Raw genomic sequence first — 15586 nt, 5'->3', positions numbered from 1 at the left:
GAATTACTTCGCCTCAGAAATTTATTCTAATCTCTTTAGAAGAAATTGGAGTATGCACATGATTTTCGCTTTCCATGCTTTCTTTCTAGAAAAATCACTTGATCTTAAAGGAAGAATGATATTTGTACTCATTCTAGCACTTTTTTCTTATGTTTTTTTTTTCATGCAATTCAAAGAAAACTTTTAGTATCTGTTACTTACTTTTGCTTTTTGTTTAAACTGTGACAACGGGCAACTTTTTTGAAAGTCACAAAAATGCAACTATATTATATAAAAATTGTTTAAGATGTTATAAATAAAAACTGCAAAGAGACTTACAAAAGATATTTGAATATGTAGAATTCGAAAAAAAATGTTTCTTATCTGACGAAAACCGAATTCTCAAAAAATCTTAGCACAAATAATGGTTGCACGCAGTTTATGTTAAAATATTTTAAAAATTGCTATGTTGCCGGTAGAACAATAACTTTGAAGGTAGGAGTTTTCAAATTTATGAAAGCAGAAAGAAAAATTTGACAAAAAAAATTTCAAAGAAATTAAAAATACATTTTTGGAAATTTTCTTAAACTGACCCCTTTAATTATGTTTAATAAGGAGGGTCATTCAAACATTCCATATATGACATCACTAAATTAAGTTTCACGATTTACTTATCACTCAGTCATTCTTCTATGTACATCTTGACAATAATGTAGTTCGTTCAAAACCATAAGAGTATCACGAAATCATAATCGATATATTGAAATATTCAAACTCATTAATGAAATACCGCATAAATAATTATTGTCAATATACATATACATATATATGTTTTCATAAGATATAAATGATATGAGCAGCTCGAAAATAATTTCAATCTCATTACGCTCATTTTATGTCATCAATATTTTATCTTATTAGATATCAATCATTATTATTATTATTTTAATTTGGATTGAATTCTGCATTTTTAATTGGGTTGCTGTATTTTTGAAATATATGACATCCATATTTTTATGGGCATCTTTTTCACAGCCACCTCGTTGTGCATTTTGCCTGTTGTGACGTTGTATTTGTATTTGCACTAATTTAGTTTCCATCTTTATAATCATCGCTGCATTAAAAGATAATGCAATATTAGATTTTAGGCAATATCAAATGGAGAAAGATTGTGTATTATTCATATATTTTCAATTCAATTCCTATTTAAATTATAGAAATTAATGGATGTGATTTAATCACACTATTTATCTTCCATTACGGGAGCGATTTCTCATTGAAATGTAATATTTTTGCAAGAAAATCTAAATTTATCCTCAATTGTTTTCTCAGGTTTTGATAGTATGTAATTGATAATTATCGAGTTCTTATTCGATAACTTGAAAATTCAATCATCATTTCTATTGTATTTCGTTGAAGTAAAATGTCATATAATGGATCATTTACTTTCATCGTTACTATTTTCTCCTTGATGCCGGCTTTGCGGGGGAATGTGTAGCAGCTGCTATCGCCATATACCCAATAAACTGCTGAGTGGTAGACACTTCGTAAGATTATAGGATTCACATAAAATGCTGAAATAAAACAGCATTTCTTTCTCAATGACATTCCGTTACGATGTCAGACGTGTGTGAGGGCATCTGGTCAACATCCTAAACAATTACCCAGATGTTATAGGTCTTTATCGGGATACGAGATATAATAGATAAATGCCGTAAAATTTATATGTGGTATGATTATAGAAAAAATGTGCTAGAGGACAATGCTGATATTTGACTCACCGTCCTATCACCAAGGTGCCTCACTCTGCAAGGCAGAAAAGCAGCTTTACCAGACGTCGTGGTGATGTTCCTGTTGGTGGAATTGTCGAAATATGGTACTAAGTCACCAGGTTCTGCTCTTCTGAGAAATCTCGAGATACTGTGTGTGCGACATTTCTCCGGCTTTGTGGGACCGATACACACTGTAATAAATAATAATTTTATTAGTAATTTATTATATTCAAAAACAAAAATTAACATGTGTAGGCATATGCATTTACTGGAATTCATTATAATAAGTCTTGTGTATCATTAAATTATCATGAAAATTAACTTTTTTCATTTAATACACAGGGTGCACAGGAAAGTTCCTTTGTCCTAGACTAATTCGCGAAACGTTGATCCTAGAAGCATAATTCTAATTGGAAAATATATTCAGATAACTCGTAGGCCTTAAATGTATCATTCATATATAGGATGCGGTGGCATAGTAAAATGAAAATATTTTTTATTTTGTTATCGTGTACTAAAAACCCAATTAGAAAGTTTTTGCCCAAACACTCCTAAATCGAACAAAAACAATTTCATGTTTTCAAGCGCGATATTCAAATTTGAAATTCTCGCTGAAAACGAAGGAAAGTACGGCATTAACTAACGGGCACACTTAATTACTCTTCATATGCAGCTTTTCGCTCATTTTCAGCGAGATTCATATTCAAATATCTTGACGAATATTGCACTTAAGAAGCATGGATTTTTTTTTTTTTTTTGTTGATCGCAGGAGGAGACAATACAATAACTTTATCCTAATTGGGGTTTTTAGGACAGCTTGACCAAATGAAAAGTTATGTTATAGTTATTTTTTGTTTTTGTTTTAATAACCATACAACATCTCGCAATGTGAATGACGTTATATAGGAGTTAGTCGTACTACACGTTATTTGAAACCTTTTTTTTTTGTTATTTGGGAGTATGCCTCTAGGATCAACGGTTCGCCTACAAAATGTGACGAGGGGAATTATGGAATCAGCCTGTATGATTATAATTTAATCGGTAAGAAGAATAGTGCAAATTCCACCTTTTTCTTGAATCGTTTTGATAAACGAATCGATTTTTTCAGCATGGAAATTTTTACTAACTCTCTGTGACCTTCTACCACATAATATGTTTCGTTTGTTTATAGGAAGGCGAGAAGAGAAAATCTATCTTCCAAGAGAAGAGAGCGTGAGTTGGAATGTGGCTTCCATCCTGGAAGAGGTTGTTTGTTTTGAGTGTGCTTTGAAATAAAGTCTTCTTCGTTAAGTTCCGTAATTTCGTGCATTAATTTGAACCCCCCCCCCCCCAATATCAAGTGTCTTGGAAATATTCCGCCACCTCACGGAAAAGAGACGCACCTCCACACAAAGTCGTTTAAAGATCTAATTATTGAGTGTAGAGCAGTCCTAAAACTATAGTCTATGCGTTATCTGGATACTTTTTTCGATTGGAAGTATGCTTCTACGACCATTGGCTTGCGAGTTATTCCAAGATAATAGAACTTTCCTATGCAACCAAAATGTAAATGTTAACCCACTAAAAATACGACTCCCATGACGACGCCATACGGCGCGCATCATATTTACTTGTTGGCTATAATCGAAATTTGCTGCATAAGCAAATAATTCTATGTTATTTTATTGTCTTAAATGTCTGAATTTATTGAAAAGTAAAATGAATACGAGCCTCGCAAGTATTTCTTAGTATAATAATAATAATAATAAAATCTAATCAAGTACACCTACGGTGCATTCTATAATTTCAGCGAAGATGATCATACAAATACACGAGCATTTACAAAATTGTGGGCGAACTCACTACCAACACATAATTCTCAAATTTTTGAAACAACAATAATTTTTTACTTGTCATTTTCTATGTTCTTCTAAACCGAGGATAACTCACGTCTTTAGCCATTGTAGGCAAATTACTAGTCCCTACACATTACCCTCTTTCACGGATAATTTTGTTGCGTATTATCTGAAATTTTATTTTAGATGTTTGGATGAAAGTTCTTTTGTTTTTTTTTCAAGAACACATCGTAAAAAAGTAATAAAAAAATATACGAAATCCCGTATAGGTAAAGTAATTATATAGAGAAAAGAATTCGAGATTTTTTTTTTCAAAATATTAAATAGAAAACAACCCCTACCATTTTTTGCATCCTTATAATTACTATACTATATTTGCACATGCATACTAGACTAGAAGATGATTTTTCATTCCTCAAAGTAGCGAAATTCATCCGAGATATTACAGTAGTCAGCTTTTCTAAGCATTATAATGCTAGTATGAGTTTATAAAGTCCGTTGGGAGCAGACAGTCCTTCAACACGATAATTGCATAACATGAAAATTGAGTCACTTGCCGTTTTACTTCAAAGTGTGGAAGACAGATGGTTACACTAATAAAACACAAAAATAAAAAATCTCTGACAACATGAATGTGTGTTTTAGCTGCGCATACATTCACACACAAAATGTTCCTGCATGCACCAACTCGTCAGATATTTCCCGGTGGACTGATTACGAGGTGCATGTGCGGTATTAGTAGAGGTGTGTGTCTTCGATTAATCACTGTGTTTTTTTCGATTGCAATAAGAAGGATACAAGTGCAAAAGAAGCTGCTGCTGAGAAAAAATTGAAAACCTTAAAATTATTTCGCAATTGTTTTCACATCAAATGTTCCCACGACTACACAGTTCCTCGATCGCAGTTTATCGAAATCACATTACATATATTTCCGTCGTTCGTTAATTCCCATCCCAACTCAAACCCTAAACCTTAAAGATAATTACAATTTAAAAAAAAGTACAATGGAAGTGAATAGACAATTGTTTTCTTTTCTTCAAAAACAACATTTCAAAACAATCCATATTGTGTTCTTCTCTGTGTTCGAAATTCCTAATTTTCGAAACATCGTAGAATTTTAAAATTTTCCTCCTTCATAAAACAAAAGGTAGCATTCGGTTTTAGTCTTGATGGTGGAAACAAAAGGAATTTATTAGCCGAGTATATTATTAATATGTGTCGTTTACCGGCCAGTAATGGTCCCCGGGAAGAGGCTAATGACACACATAACCACTTTGCATCAGAAAAGACCAACGGAGAAAAATTCCGCCAGTTGGTTGAGGTATTATAACAATTTTCTCCCGCAATGGATTCAAGTGCCCATCGAGGGTGCAATTCGGGCGACAGCACCGCTAGCGATTTTTCTAGAATTTAATGATCGCTTCGTGTAAATAAATAATATCCCGGAATTTCTCTCTTTTTTTTTAATGTCTTTACTTAAAAACGTTAGTAGAGCCTTGTTACGACCAATTATACTCCTTCTATGCCGCCCCCCCCCTGTTTTTTTCGTACTCAAAGTATTCATGGAACGATTATCACATTTGTTATGCTCCTGTGTATTTTATGGTAACATTTGGTGTTTCTTCTACTGCATAATTAATTTTTTTCCCCCGTCTAGGTTTTTCATTTTATTTTTTATGAATCATTATTATTACTTTTTTTAAATTGCCCAACTATATTTTTCTCTAATAATCATTTTATAATATTTATGTATTAGTTTCTTCCGGCTGATGTGATTCTGTTATGAAGTATCACCAATTTATAAAAATTCTACCTCAGCGTATTTGGTCGATCAATCTTTTCTCTAATGAATTTCCTCTCTGGATATTACGCTGGAAACTCAAATTAAAAATTGTAATAATTTGATTTTAAAAGTTTGTATTTTAAGGAATTTTTTTGCACATTAAATGGAGGTTATTTTTATTGTTTAAAAATAATTATTTGTATCTGCAGCAAGAAAAATTATCCCTTTTAATTAATCGGCTTTCTTCCGATTTTCAGCGGATGCAAAGTAAGAGGTACAAGCAGGGCCGTCACTTCAACCTTTTCCACGGGGGGGGGGGGCAGGGCACATGTACTCAATGTATGTATATATATATTTGTATATATACGATTTTCATTGCATTTTGAAAAGCAGGGGGGGGCAATGGCCCCCTCCTCCCCCCTCCTAAATTACGGGCCTGGGTACAAGGAAAAGTGTGCTTAGAGAAATTGACTTTGCAATAGACCTGGACATGTCAACACTAAAATGGGTGGCCTTAAAGGAGGCGAGATACCTCGTTAATGCAGCTAAAAGGATTAAAATAATCGAAATTACGAAAGAAATACTAAAATTCGAAAGTCATGTGGTCACCAATCTATCTATTAATCGAACCGCTAATTGTATTTCGCCACTCTGTTGGCGTCAGAAAGACTTACAAAATCAAGAGCCGATTTTCGGTAAGCTACCAGAATTGGGCAGGCCAATGATTGCGTGGCCAGATCATGCAACAGAGAAAGCAAGACAAATCCTGATGAAAACCAAGATATCTTAAATTTTATGTGGTGTGGATTTAATTGCAAAACAATGATTCGAATTTCTTATTGAATTTCAAATCTTAGCCTCGTCTAATTTAAAGACCAGTGTCCCGCAACCACTTTCTCATTGCAGACCGATAAATTCAAGTGAACATTTTCGTGAACTGGCATAAATGGTAAAAGAATTGTGACCGGTCATGACCGTTTCATTCTCGATTTTAACAATTATAACATATAGTTTTGTTTTAACCCAATAGATGGCGGTAGGTCCTTTAGTGTTCAAGCAATATTTGTGAGCATTTTCTTCTGTAGAAAAATAGTCCTGTGGCGTTTGGTCAGAACATGATATCTCCAAAAAATGTCTTTTTGATCTACTAGTAGGTCTTGCTAATTATTGTTAATTAGAAGTGAGATAAATGCACAAATACGTGCGTACGGCTAAACAACATTCTGACTTATGATATTTTCATTTGCATTTGTGTGTATGATTGATTTATTTCTGATTTTTAAATAGCAATGAAAATGCTATATCTCAAAAATGTGATTTTGGAGTTGTCATGTTCTGACCAAACACCACATAATCCGGAAAGAGAAAGTGTACTTTTCTCCCTATCACAACCTCCATTTTTTTCCTTACAAATAATTAGATTTTATTGAATCTTCGATTAACGGAAAAAAAACGGACAAACCGGCCCCCAAAAAAGCGTTTCGAGACAGTGAATTTGATCTTCAATGTCGTTTCAATCGAGTTCAACCTTAACAATATTAATTGAATACATCTCCAAAACTTATCTGATACACTTGAGACTATACATATATGACTCATTTTCAAGTCACTCAAAACTTTTAATGAGTCTAGTCACGCAAAAATCCCTTAATCAACCAAAAAGAATTGTGTTTTTATGCATAATTATACACGTAAAAAATATAAGAAATAAATAAAAGCCTTAAAAAATGCTCTAAAAATTATATCTTTATCCATGTCCAGACCTTAAAAAAATATAAGAAACATTTTTTTTTCTTCTAAATCTTTCCAAAACTGATTCATTATGTAAGCAGCGTCCAGAAAAACCGAAAAAAAAATTACTAGACGAAGACCAGGTTGAATCAACACTTATGAGATTATGTGAGGATAAAAAGAAGAAAAAAAATTCCTTAAAGGTCATTAGAAATAAAAAAAAAACATTATATACAATAATCTTTTTGCCAGCTAAGTGGAATACTAAGAGTGTAATTATGCAAATTAAAAGAAGAAAAATGTAACTGCAAGCTTTAAAGAAAAAGAAACACTTTAAGATTTTTTTTTTCTCTCTCTTCTAGAAAATTTGCTGATTACAACAAGAAATAAAACGGTATTTTCATTATCTGAATAAAATGGTATACGGCTATCCCGTTTTTTTTGGGAGGGAAAAAATTAGTTATAATTACTACCAAGCGTTATCGCCATCAAGTTATGCTCCAGTAACGTCATAGGAACGCAAAGACGTATAGAAAGCGATTATCTTGCTGAACAAGCCACGTCCGATATTTCCTTCAACCATTTTTTTCCGAATTAAGAAAAAAGAAAAAGCAATTCATACTCCCTTTTTCTTTTTCGTGTGCTAGATTTAAAGTTCAATTTAGCGTATCGAAAATCGTCTTCCCTATTAAAGACATGTTATTAAAGTAATTACACACTTTCTACCTAGTTCCAGTCCATCCTTTACCTCCTGATAGTCCGACGCCTACGTTCACTTCAAGTTCTATGACTTTGAGAAAGAGATAAGAACCTCGAGAACAAAAAAAAAAAAACTAAAAATCATAATTGACGTTAAATGGAATGACTACGAATTATATAAATTTATTCAAAGAGTCTGGCTTTTATTTGGGTAACTTAAATATTCAATTTCCTTTCTTTCCTCCACCGATGAAAATAATCGTGTATTTTCTACGGTCGTAAATTATTTTTTGACCTTTTAGTTGCAGCTCAAACGCATAAGAAAGTTATACCGAACACCTACACAGTGTCATTTTCATCTTTAATTCTTTTCTTACGTGATCCGCTATTTTAGAATTTAATATGTTGTGGTTTCAATCTTATTTGAGTTGATGGCAAAATATATAGGGATTGAAATTGATTTTTTGGACTTAAAAAATATAAATATCGGATATAATGTCTGGTGCAGTATGACCTATCGATCGTTGCACCGAAAAGATTAAAAATCCAATTAAATGTTATACGCGGATTCTGTAAAATAACAAGGGCCCCGGAAAATGTATACATTTTTAGCGCATTTAAAATTATTTATAAAGAATTTGAAAGAATAGTTGCTTATTGAGTACATTTTGCATCGATTTTCATTATCTGAATAAAATAGTATACGGCTATCCCATGAAGTTTTAAAAAAAAATTAGTTATAATTACTACCAAGCGTGTTATCGTCATCAAGTTATGCTCCAGCAAGGCCATGGGAATGTAAAGACACAGAAAGCGATTACTTTGCTGAGCAACCCACGTCCGATATTTCTTTCAACCATTTCTTTTGGAATTAAAAAATAAATAAATAAATAAAAAAAAGTAATACCCTTTTTAGTGCTAGATTCAAAATTCAATTTATCGTATCGAAAATCGTCTTATTAAAGTAATTACAAATTTCCTACCTCGTTTCATTTCATCCTTTACTTCCTGATAGTCTCCGAAGCCTACATACAAGCTCTATGGCTTGAAGAAAGAGATACGAACCTCGAGAACAAAAAAAAAGAAACTAAAAATCCTAATTGACGTATAATGGAACGACTATGAACAAGAATAATATAAGTTTATTTGAAGAGTCTGTCTTTTATTTGGGCGTCTTAAATAATCAATTTCGTTCCCCGATGAATAATCATGTATTTTCCTACGATCGTGAATTATTATTATTTTTAATTTTAATTGTAACTGGAAGACATAAGAAAACCACACCGAACGTCTACACTGTCATTTTAATGTTAAATTGCTTTCTTATTAGATCTGATAATTTAGAATTTAATATCGTACGTCTCAATCTTATTTGACTTGATGGAGAAATAGATGGGAATTTAAATTGATTTTTGCTGACGTGAGCAGATGATAATATCGAATATACTTCCTGGTGCGGTATGACCTATTGATCGTTGCTCCGATAAGATTCAAAATCCAATTAAGTTACATGCACGGATTCTCTCTCTCTGTAAAATATCACGTCTCGGATCATTTGAAATTATTTTAAGACATTTCCATTTCATCTTGATGTGTTTCTGAATTAGCTAATAATTAATTAATGCATTAGTTTTAACAAAAAAAAGAAAACAGAAAAAAAAGCATGAAATCGCGTTTACATTCGAGATGCGATTGCGAGCTGGTCTCCCATTTGGAAAGTCTCCGCGGAGAGCAAATAGATTTTCTACACAATACTGACATAACCTGAAAATTCAGGCATTCGTCATTTTCACTAGCAGAACACAAAACACGCAATACACTGACGACATAAATACTTTAGGGCCTCATTTGCACCAGATTACACATTTTGGCATGCGCCAATTCGATTCAAATCTCCCACAGCAGTATTCCTCAAACTTTCTGAACCGATCACTAATTTACACGATGTGAGCCAGCCGCTGTAAGTGGCCATAGTGTGACGCAGACTAGGGTTCGAACCCCACCGTCGCCACAGTGATGGTCGGTTGATGTTTTTCTGCGGTTCCCAACTTCGACGCGCAAATAAGAGCCGATTCCCCCCATTTAAAAGTCTCGCCACAGAATGCAACAGGCCTACAACGATACAATTATTCAATCATTACACTTTACTCATAGTTAGAAAAATTGATGGCAGATGGCACAATTCAACGCATGAAAAGCGTTACACAGTAAAAACTTCACTTCAAGCTCGCTAAACGTACATGCACATTCCAACATGTACCAACTCGATAGAAGTGAATATGACTAAATGTATTTACATTTTCATTATTTAATCGCAATTATATATTTATTACAATAATTTTACCCACGAGTCCTGGTCAGGCACATGTGATTAGGTTTACTTTCTCTCCATAAAACAAAATAGCACTTCAGGGCGTTATATTAATGTATTTATGTAGTTAAGTAACGTATGATAGTTTATATACATAATAGGGGGCGCACTTAATGTATACAAACGGTCATGGCAAAGCATACTACTGCTATTAAATTGACAGACAAATGATGAAGGGGGTTTGTAGCTACTCATTGTAACCCCCGGAATCACCAATTATGGTTTTCAGTTTCGCTCGCGTGGATTCGGTAATCGAGAAATCGCTTGAAGATGATTTCCCTCCTTAAAACATTTGGACCAAACTGGGGGGAAGGGGGGGGGGTGAATTTAAAGAAGTCTCATCTTAAGCCTGGATTTCACTATACAAGTTTGATAAAATTTATTTCATAAAACAAAAAATAAAGCAATTAGCGCATCGAACGACATTCGAGCAATGTAACCGATACACGCAATGGTTGCAGTTTTGTAGTTTTATAAAATATATTTTATCAAACTATTATAGTGTAATTACGAGTCTCCATATGAGACTCTCGCGAGTCTCTATATTATATGACTAACTGTTACCCGCTGCTTCGCTCGCGTGGATTTAGTAATCTAAAAATTACTCGTCGGTGATTCCCCATATAACATTTGAAAATCCTCATGACCCCCATTGGGACAGGCATGAATTTGCAGAAATCCCGTCTTAGTGGGTATCTACTTTATAAAATCCTGGGTGTTTCAAAAAGAATTACCCGATTTGAAATGTGTATACGGCGAAAAATATTGAACAGAAAGACACTTTTTTAAGATTAATTACATGGTTAATCATAATGTTTTTTACAAACCAAATTGAAAGTGCGTTATTTTATATACTTACTGATGAAATTTCAAAAATTATTAGGGCTCGGATTACTATACTTCTGCATTTTTTTGCATATATATCGCTATTTTTACGTGATAGAACAATATTTTCACAATTTTAAGACATATATTTTGCATATTTCATGATTTTTGATAAAAAGTAATTTTTTTTCGCTATTCCAATCCCGCTGCAGACTGGGATTTTTTTTTGGTTCCCGCCTCAGACGAGATCTCTTAATGTAAGAGCTCTATGCACTAAAACTGAAACGTCGTTGCTGATTGGTAAAGCATCATGAAATTCAGGTTTTTCAACCAACCCGGAATGACGTTGAATTTTTAAAGCATAAAATACTAGCCCTTCAATGACACTGGTGTGTGGTTGCGAATCATCTGAATCGGTGATAGTAACTCCTAGCAAAAACTGGCTAGAATTGTTTCATGGGGGGAAATTTTTCAGCTTCTGTAGGATATTTCAAAAGTTTGCATCAAAAACGAACCATTATTATTATATTTTTTAATTTGCAAAATGCTTTTCTAAAGCTAAATACTTGGCTATATATTTCCATCTACAGATGGCAGCACGTTAATTCTGAATTTGTGTGTGTGGGGGGGGGGGAGGGGGTGCGGGCGCTTACTTAAGTTTCGAAATATTTCAATACGTACGGAAATTTTTGGGAGAAATTTTGACGATGAGATTACATTTACTGCATCTAATCAAGTTCGAGCGTGTACATATAAAATTTCCACAGGGCCTCAATATTTTCAAATTCTTCAGAAGTTAACCCTTATAATAACTGGTAAATAATTTTTGTATCGATTGTGAATGAATCATGTATGATTGTGAAATCGAATTTTCAACTTCTGCAAAGTGAATCAAAGGACTTCACAGAAACTGTAGAAAAATTCGTTTCTGAGTATGGTGGGAATGTGTTCTGTACAGGTGGAACAATATTATTTTGCAAACTGTGCGATACCAAAGTGGCTGCAACACATCAACACCGAAAAACATAACCAAAATCTTCAATGACTAGACAAAGAGAAAAAAAATCTGGTTTTTTTCTGTTATTACATAAAAATATTTCCGTGTATGTATTTGGTACATTGACTGTAAAGAAAAATGAAGCTGTTATTATTCCTCTGATAATCGTAGTGGTTAATAAAACGAATAAGTTTTGTTGATACAATAAGTAATAGTTGAAATACTTCACACAGACTGCCTCAACACTTCTCATATTGTTTCGCTTAAACTACTCTCATCTGACATGGAGAATAAAGAAAAAATTAGGGGATATTTTAAGTTTTATAGAGCATATTTACGGCTTTTTAAGGGCATAAATGCATTTTTATAGAGCATTTTTTAGAAGTCTTTAGGGCATAAAATCCCAGTCCAAGTTATTATTAGCCTTCTGCACATTCGGTTCAGTGATGATCAGCGTAAAATTTGAACTCTCTTATGGCCCCCTTAGGGGTCGAATTTTGAAAAAAAAACCCTTCTTAGTGAGTCTTTATATCATAAAATGACTGATCCAATTTCCCATTTATAGCTTCAGCGTGTTCGGCTCGGTGATGACGAACCAGCAGTCAGTACATGTGTTATTTTATATACAGGGTGTCCTGCAAGTGGTAGTACCAACTTTATAAACCATCCGTCGTAGAGATACGATTCCAATATCCAAAAACTTCAACAGGCGTTCAAAAAGCACCCTGTACTAGTTTTGGGAATAAAAATACAGTGCATAACAGATAAAAAATCTAATTTTTTATACGGGATCCCCTGTGCTCCTACTTCCAATTAGAAAGTTGTTGCCTTATCTCTCTTCTGAGGCTAACAAGAAAATCCATGTTTCTAAGTGCAATATTCATGAATATTGAAAATAGCGATATTCGAATTCAAAAAATGGACAAAATTTGGGAAAGAACAGCGTTAAATAAGGAAAAATCGTGTTACCTGCCTTTAAAGCTGTTTTTTCCCAAATTTTCTCCGTTTCTTGAATTCGAATTTCTCTGAGAATATTGCACTTAAGAACATGGAATTTTTTTTGGCATCAGACACATAGGGTAACACCTTTCCAATTGGAACACAGGAAAGCATTGGAACAAGTTAGAATACAGGGGACCGTATAAAAATTAAGATTTTTTTATTTTGTTATACACTGTATATTCACTGGTACAACGTAATTTTTGAAGAAATTTTCAGCTATTTTTGAATTGGAATCATATCTTTCTCACGGAAGGTTGATGAGAAAAAGGCCGTGCTAGCACTTACCTACATGACACCCTGTATATATAATTTTTCACAATAGGATATTTATTTCTAAAACTTAATGCAATCGAATAAAATATGTTGAGAGTTGGAATTTTTCTCAGCACAATATGATGATGATGCATTACATGTTTTATTAGGGATCCGTAAATTTTGTATTGACGAAATGTCCACGATTAATGCGAAAATTATCAGTTTTGAAGAATAAATGCGACAACTTCATTGTTTATCTTTTTTACGCGCAATCTCTTTTCTACACTTTTTTAAGCAAAAAAAGTTGTAATTTTTCTCAGCACGTCTGAACGTGCTTAAAAGGGGAAACCAGAGGCATGACTTCTTTCCCTTCTTACAAGCCCCATTTACTTGAACAAGATTGGGGTTTCAGTGGACGTGGTTTGGTGAATAGAATCTACTTGAGGTTTCCCTTCCCTGTAGGGAAAAAAGGAGGAAAGATTTGAACCCCCCCCCCTTCCTGTTTGGTGAATTTTTGTGGTTTCATACCCTTTTCCCATAATCCTTTGCGATTTTTCCCTATGAGGCTTTTTGGATCATGTGATATTTCCCTCTTTTTTGAGGGACATACAAGGTAACCAATATGGGGACTTCCTGTGCGACTCATGAAAGAAACAAATCTAAATTAAAGAAACATAGAAACGAAACTTTTTTTTTTCTTTTTAATGGGAGCTAGATATTTCAGAATTTTTCAAAGGTAAAGTTATCGATCTGCCTCTTTTTGCTTAAAAAAATGCTTAATTAAAGCTGCAGAGTTTTTCCAATTTAATTTATATGGGCATATAATTAATTCCAAAACATCCTTAACTATATATGGATTGATGCAATTGCATATTATAAAACAATACGGAGATATTAATTCTCATTTTCGTGCTTGAGAAGTTATAAATAAAAAGTTGAAATCAATGTTATTGCATGAATATCCACCTCGAAAGTGGGTCTGGCTCATTATTTGATGTTTAATTTTCTGGACTTCGTATCTCTAAGCGAACTCAATCTTTCGAAAACCAAAAATTCAATTCAATTTTTAAAATTATTGATGCGGGGGAAATCCCCACTAAATTTCCGCGATTCTACGCTGAAATCTACAATTTTAACATTGATCATCTCTATGGAAATCATCCAGTGTTTGTCCCTCAGAGTGATGCTGATGATGAATATGACGTCTATTCGAAAAGCCTCATTGCCGAATGAAAAAGAAAAAAACCCGACATTATCTTTTCTATGTTAACAGGGATACCGAACCGCTAAAAACGCGTGTTTTTCCATTGATGGTATATTTTGCTAGTTCTTATAGTGGTTATTCAGTATTCGTGGTGATAATAGACAGACAACATGGGCCGCTCTAAGAACTTGATGAGCAGAGTGAAACTGATTGCCTACGAGACTGTATTTAAGCGATACAAACGTCGTTATGTGCGGGTTTTGTAACTTTCATCTAGATGGGCAGAAGAGGGATACTTTGGAGAAACATATGATCTCTTCTACGCATTTGAAAAGGTAAAATGAATAGTCATGCCCATGAGGAAGAAAACGATAGACTATAATCGTCGGTGGTTGGTTTCGAAGCTCAAAATCGTGCCAAGAAGGAACGAGATGATATTGTAGAAAACATGAAAAGAATGTGTTTAAAGGCTAATATTCCTTTGCATAAACTTGATTACCCTGCTGTACGTGATTATTTCGCAAAATGTGTGCCTAATTCAAGTAATTTTCCTTGTGGAGACAATCTCAGACGCAAATATGTTCCTCTTAGTGGAATTTCCGAAAAATAGAATATAAAACAACGTTTTGAAAATAAACCGATAATTATAGCGGCGGATGAAATGTCCGATAAACAAGGAAGGTGTGTTTTTTTTCAGTCTTATTGAAAACCATTGATTATGAACCAGAACAATCATATTACTTGGCTAGCGTACTCTTTACTGATCGCCAATTCTTCCGTGTGCTCCCATGCTATGGTTGTCCTTATAAACCTTAAAAAGAGTACCAAATTGGATATTATCAGGTAAAGGGCTGGTATCAGACTCCACTCGTTATATGACTGCGTGCTTTAACTTATTGAAAACACTTCTAGGTGACAACATTTTGCACTACTAATGCTGAGCGCATAAAGTGAATCTCGTGGGTGACGTATTTATCAAAGAGTGCAGAGAATTGAATTTTGTTGTGGCCAAGACGAAGACAACTCTTTTGCAGTCAAGGAAAAATAAAGTGCTTATTTGGACTACCTAAAAGAAAAAGTATCAACTGTACCAGCTAAACTCTTCCCATCGCCTGTTGTAACCTGACTAACCG

The 15586-nt window shown here is 33.7% G+C and overlaps 1 protein-coding gene across 1 annotated transcript in view; it reads right to left on the bottom strand.

Moving 5' to 3' along the window:
- Window positions 1-15586, bottom strand: part of LOC149078204 (SPEG neighbor protein-like) — a 380947-nt gene that overhangs the window by 170686 nt on the left and 194675 nt on the right. The window contains exon 2 of the mRNA XM_089241793.1: window positions 1761-1942. Within this exon, the coding sequence (XP_089097919.1) occupies window positions 1761-1942 (182 nt within the window). The remainder of the gene's footprint in view (window positions 1-1760; window positions 1943-15586) is intronic.

Source organism: Pholcus phalangioides, unplaced genomic scaffold, assembly GCF_987345545.1.
Source record: "Pholcus phalangioides strain wild (caught in Gottingen) unplaced genomic scaffold, Ppha-v1.0 ptg000014l_1, whole genome shotgun sequence".
NCBI lineage: Eukaryota > Metazoa > Arthropoda > Arachnida > Araneae > Pholcidae > Pholcus > Pholcus phalangioides.
The sequence above is the reverse complement of the archived record's forward strand: the minus strand, read 5'-3'. Positions and strand labels throughout refer to the sequence as shown.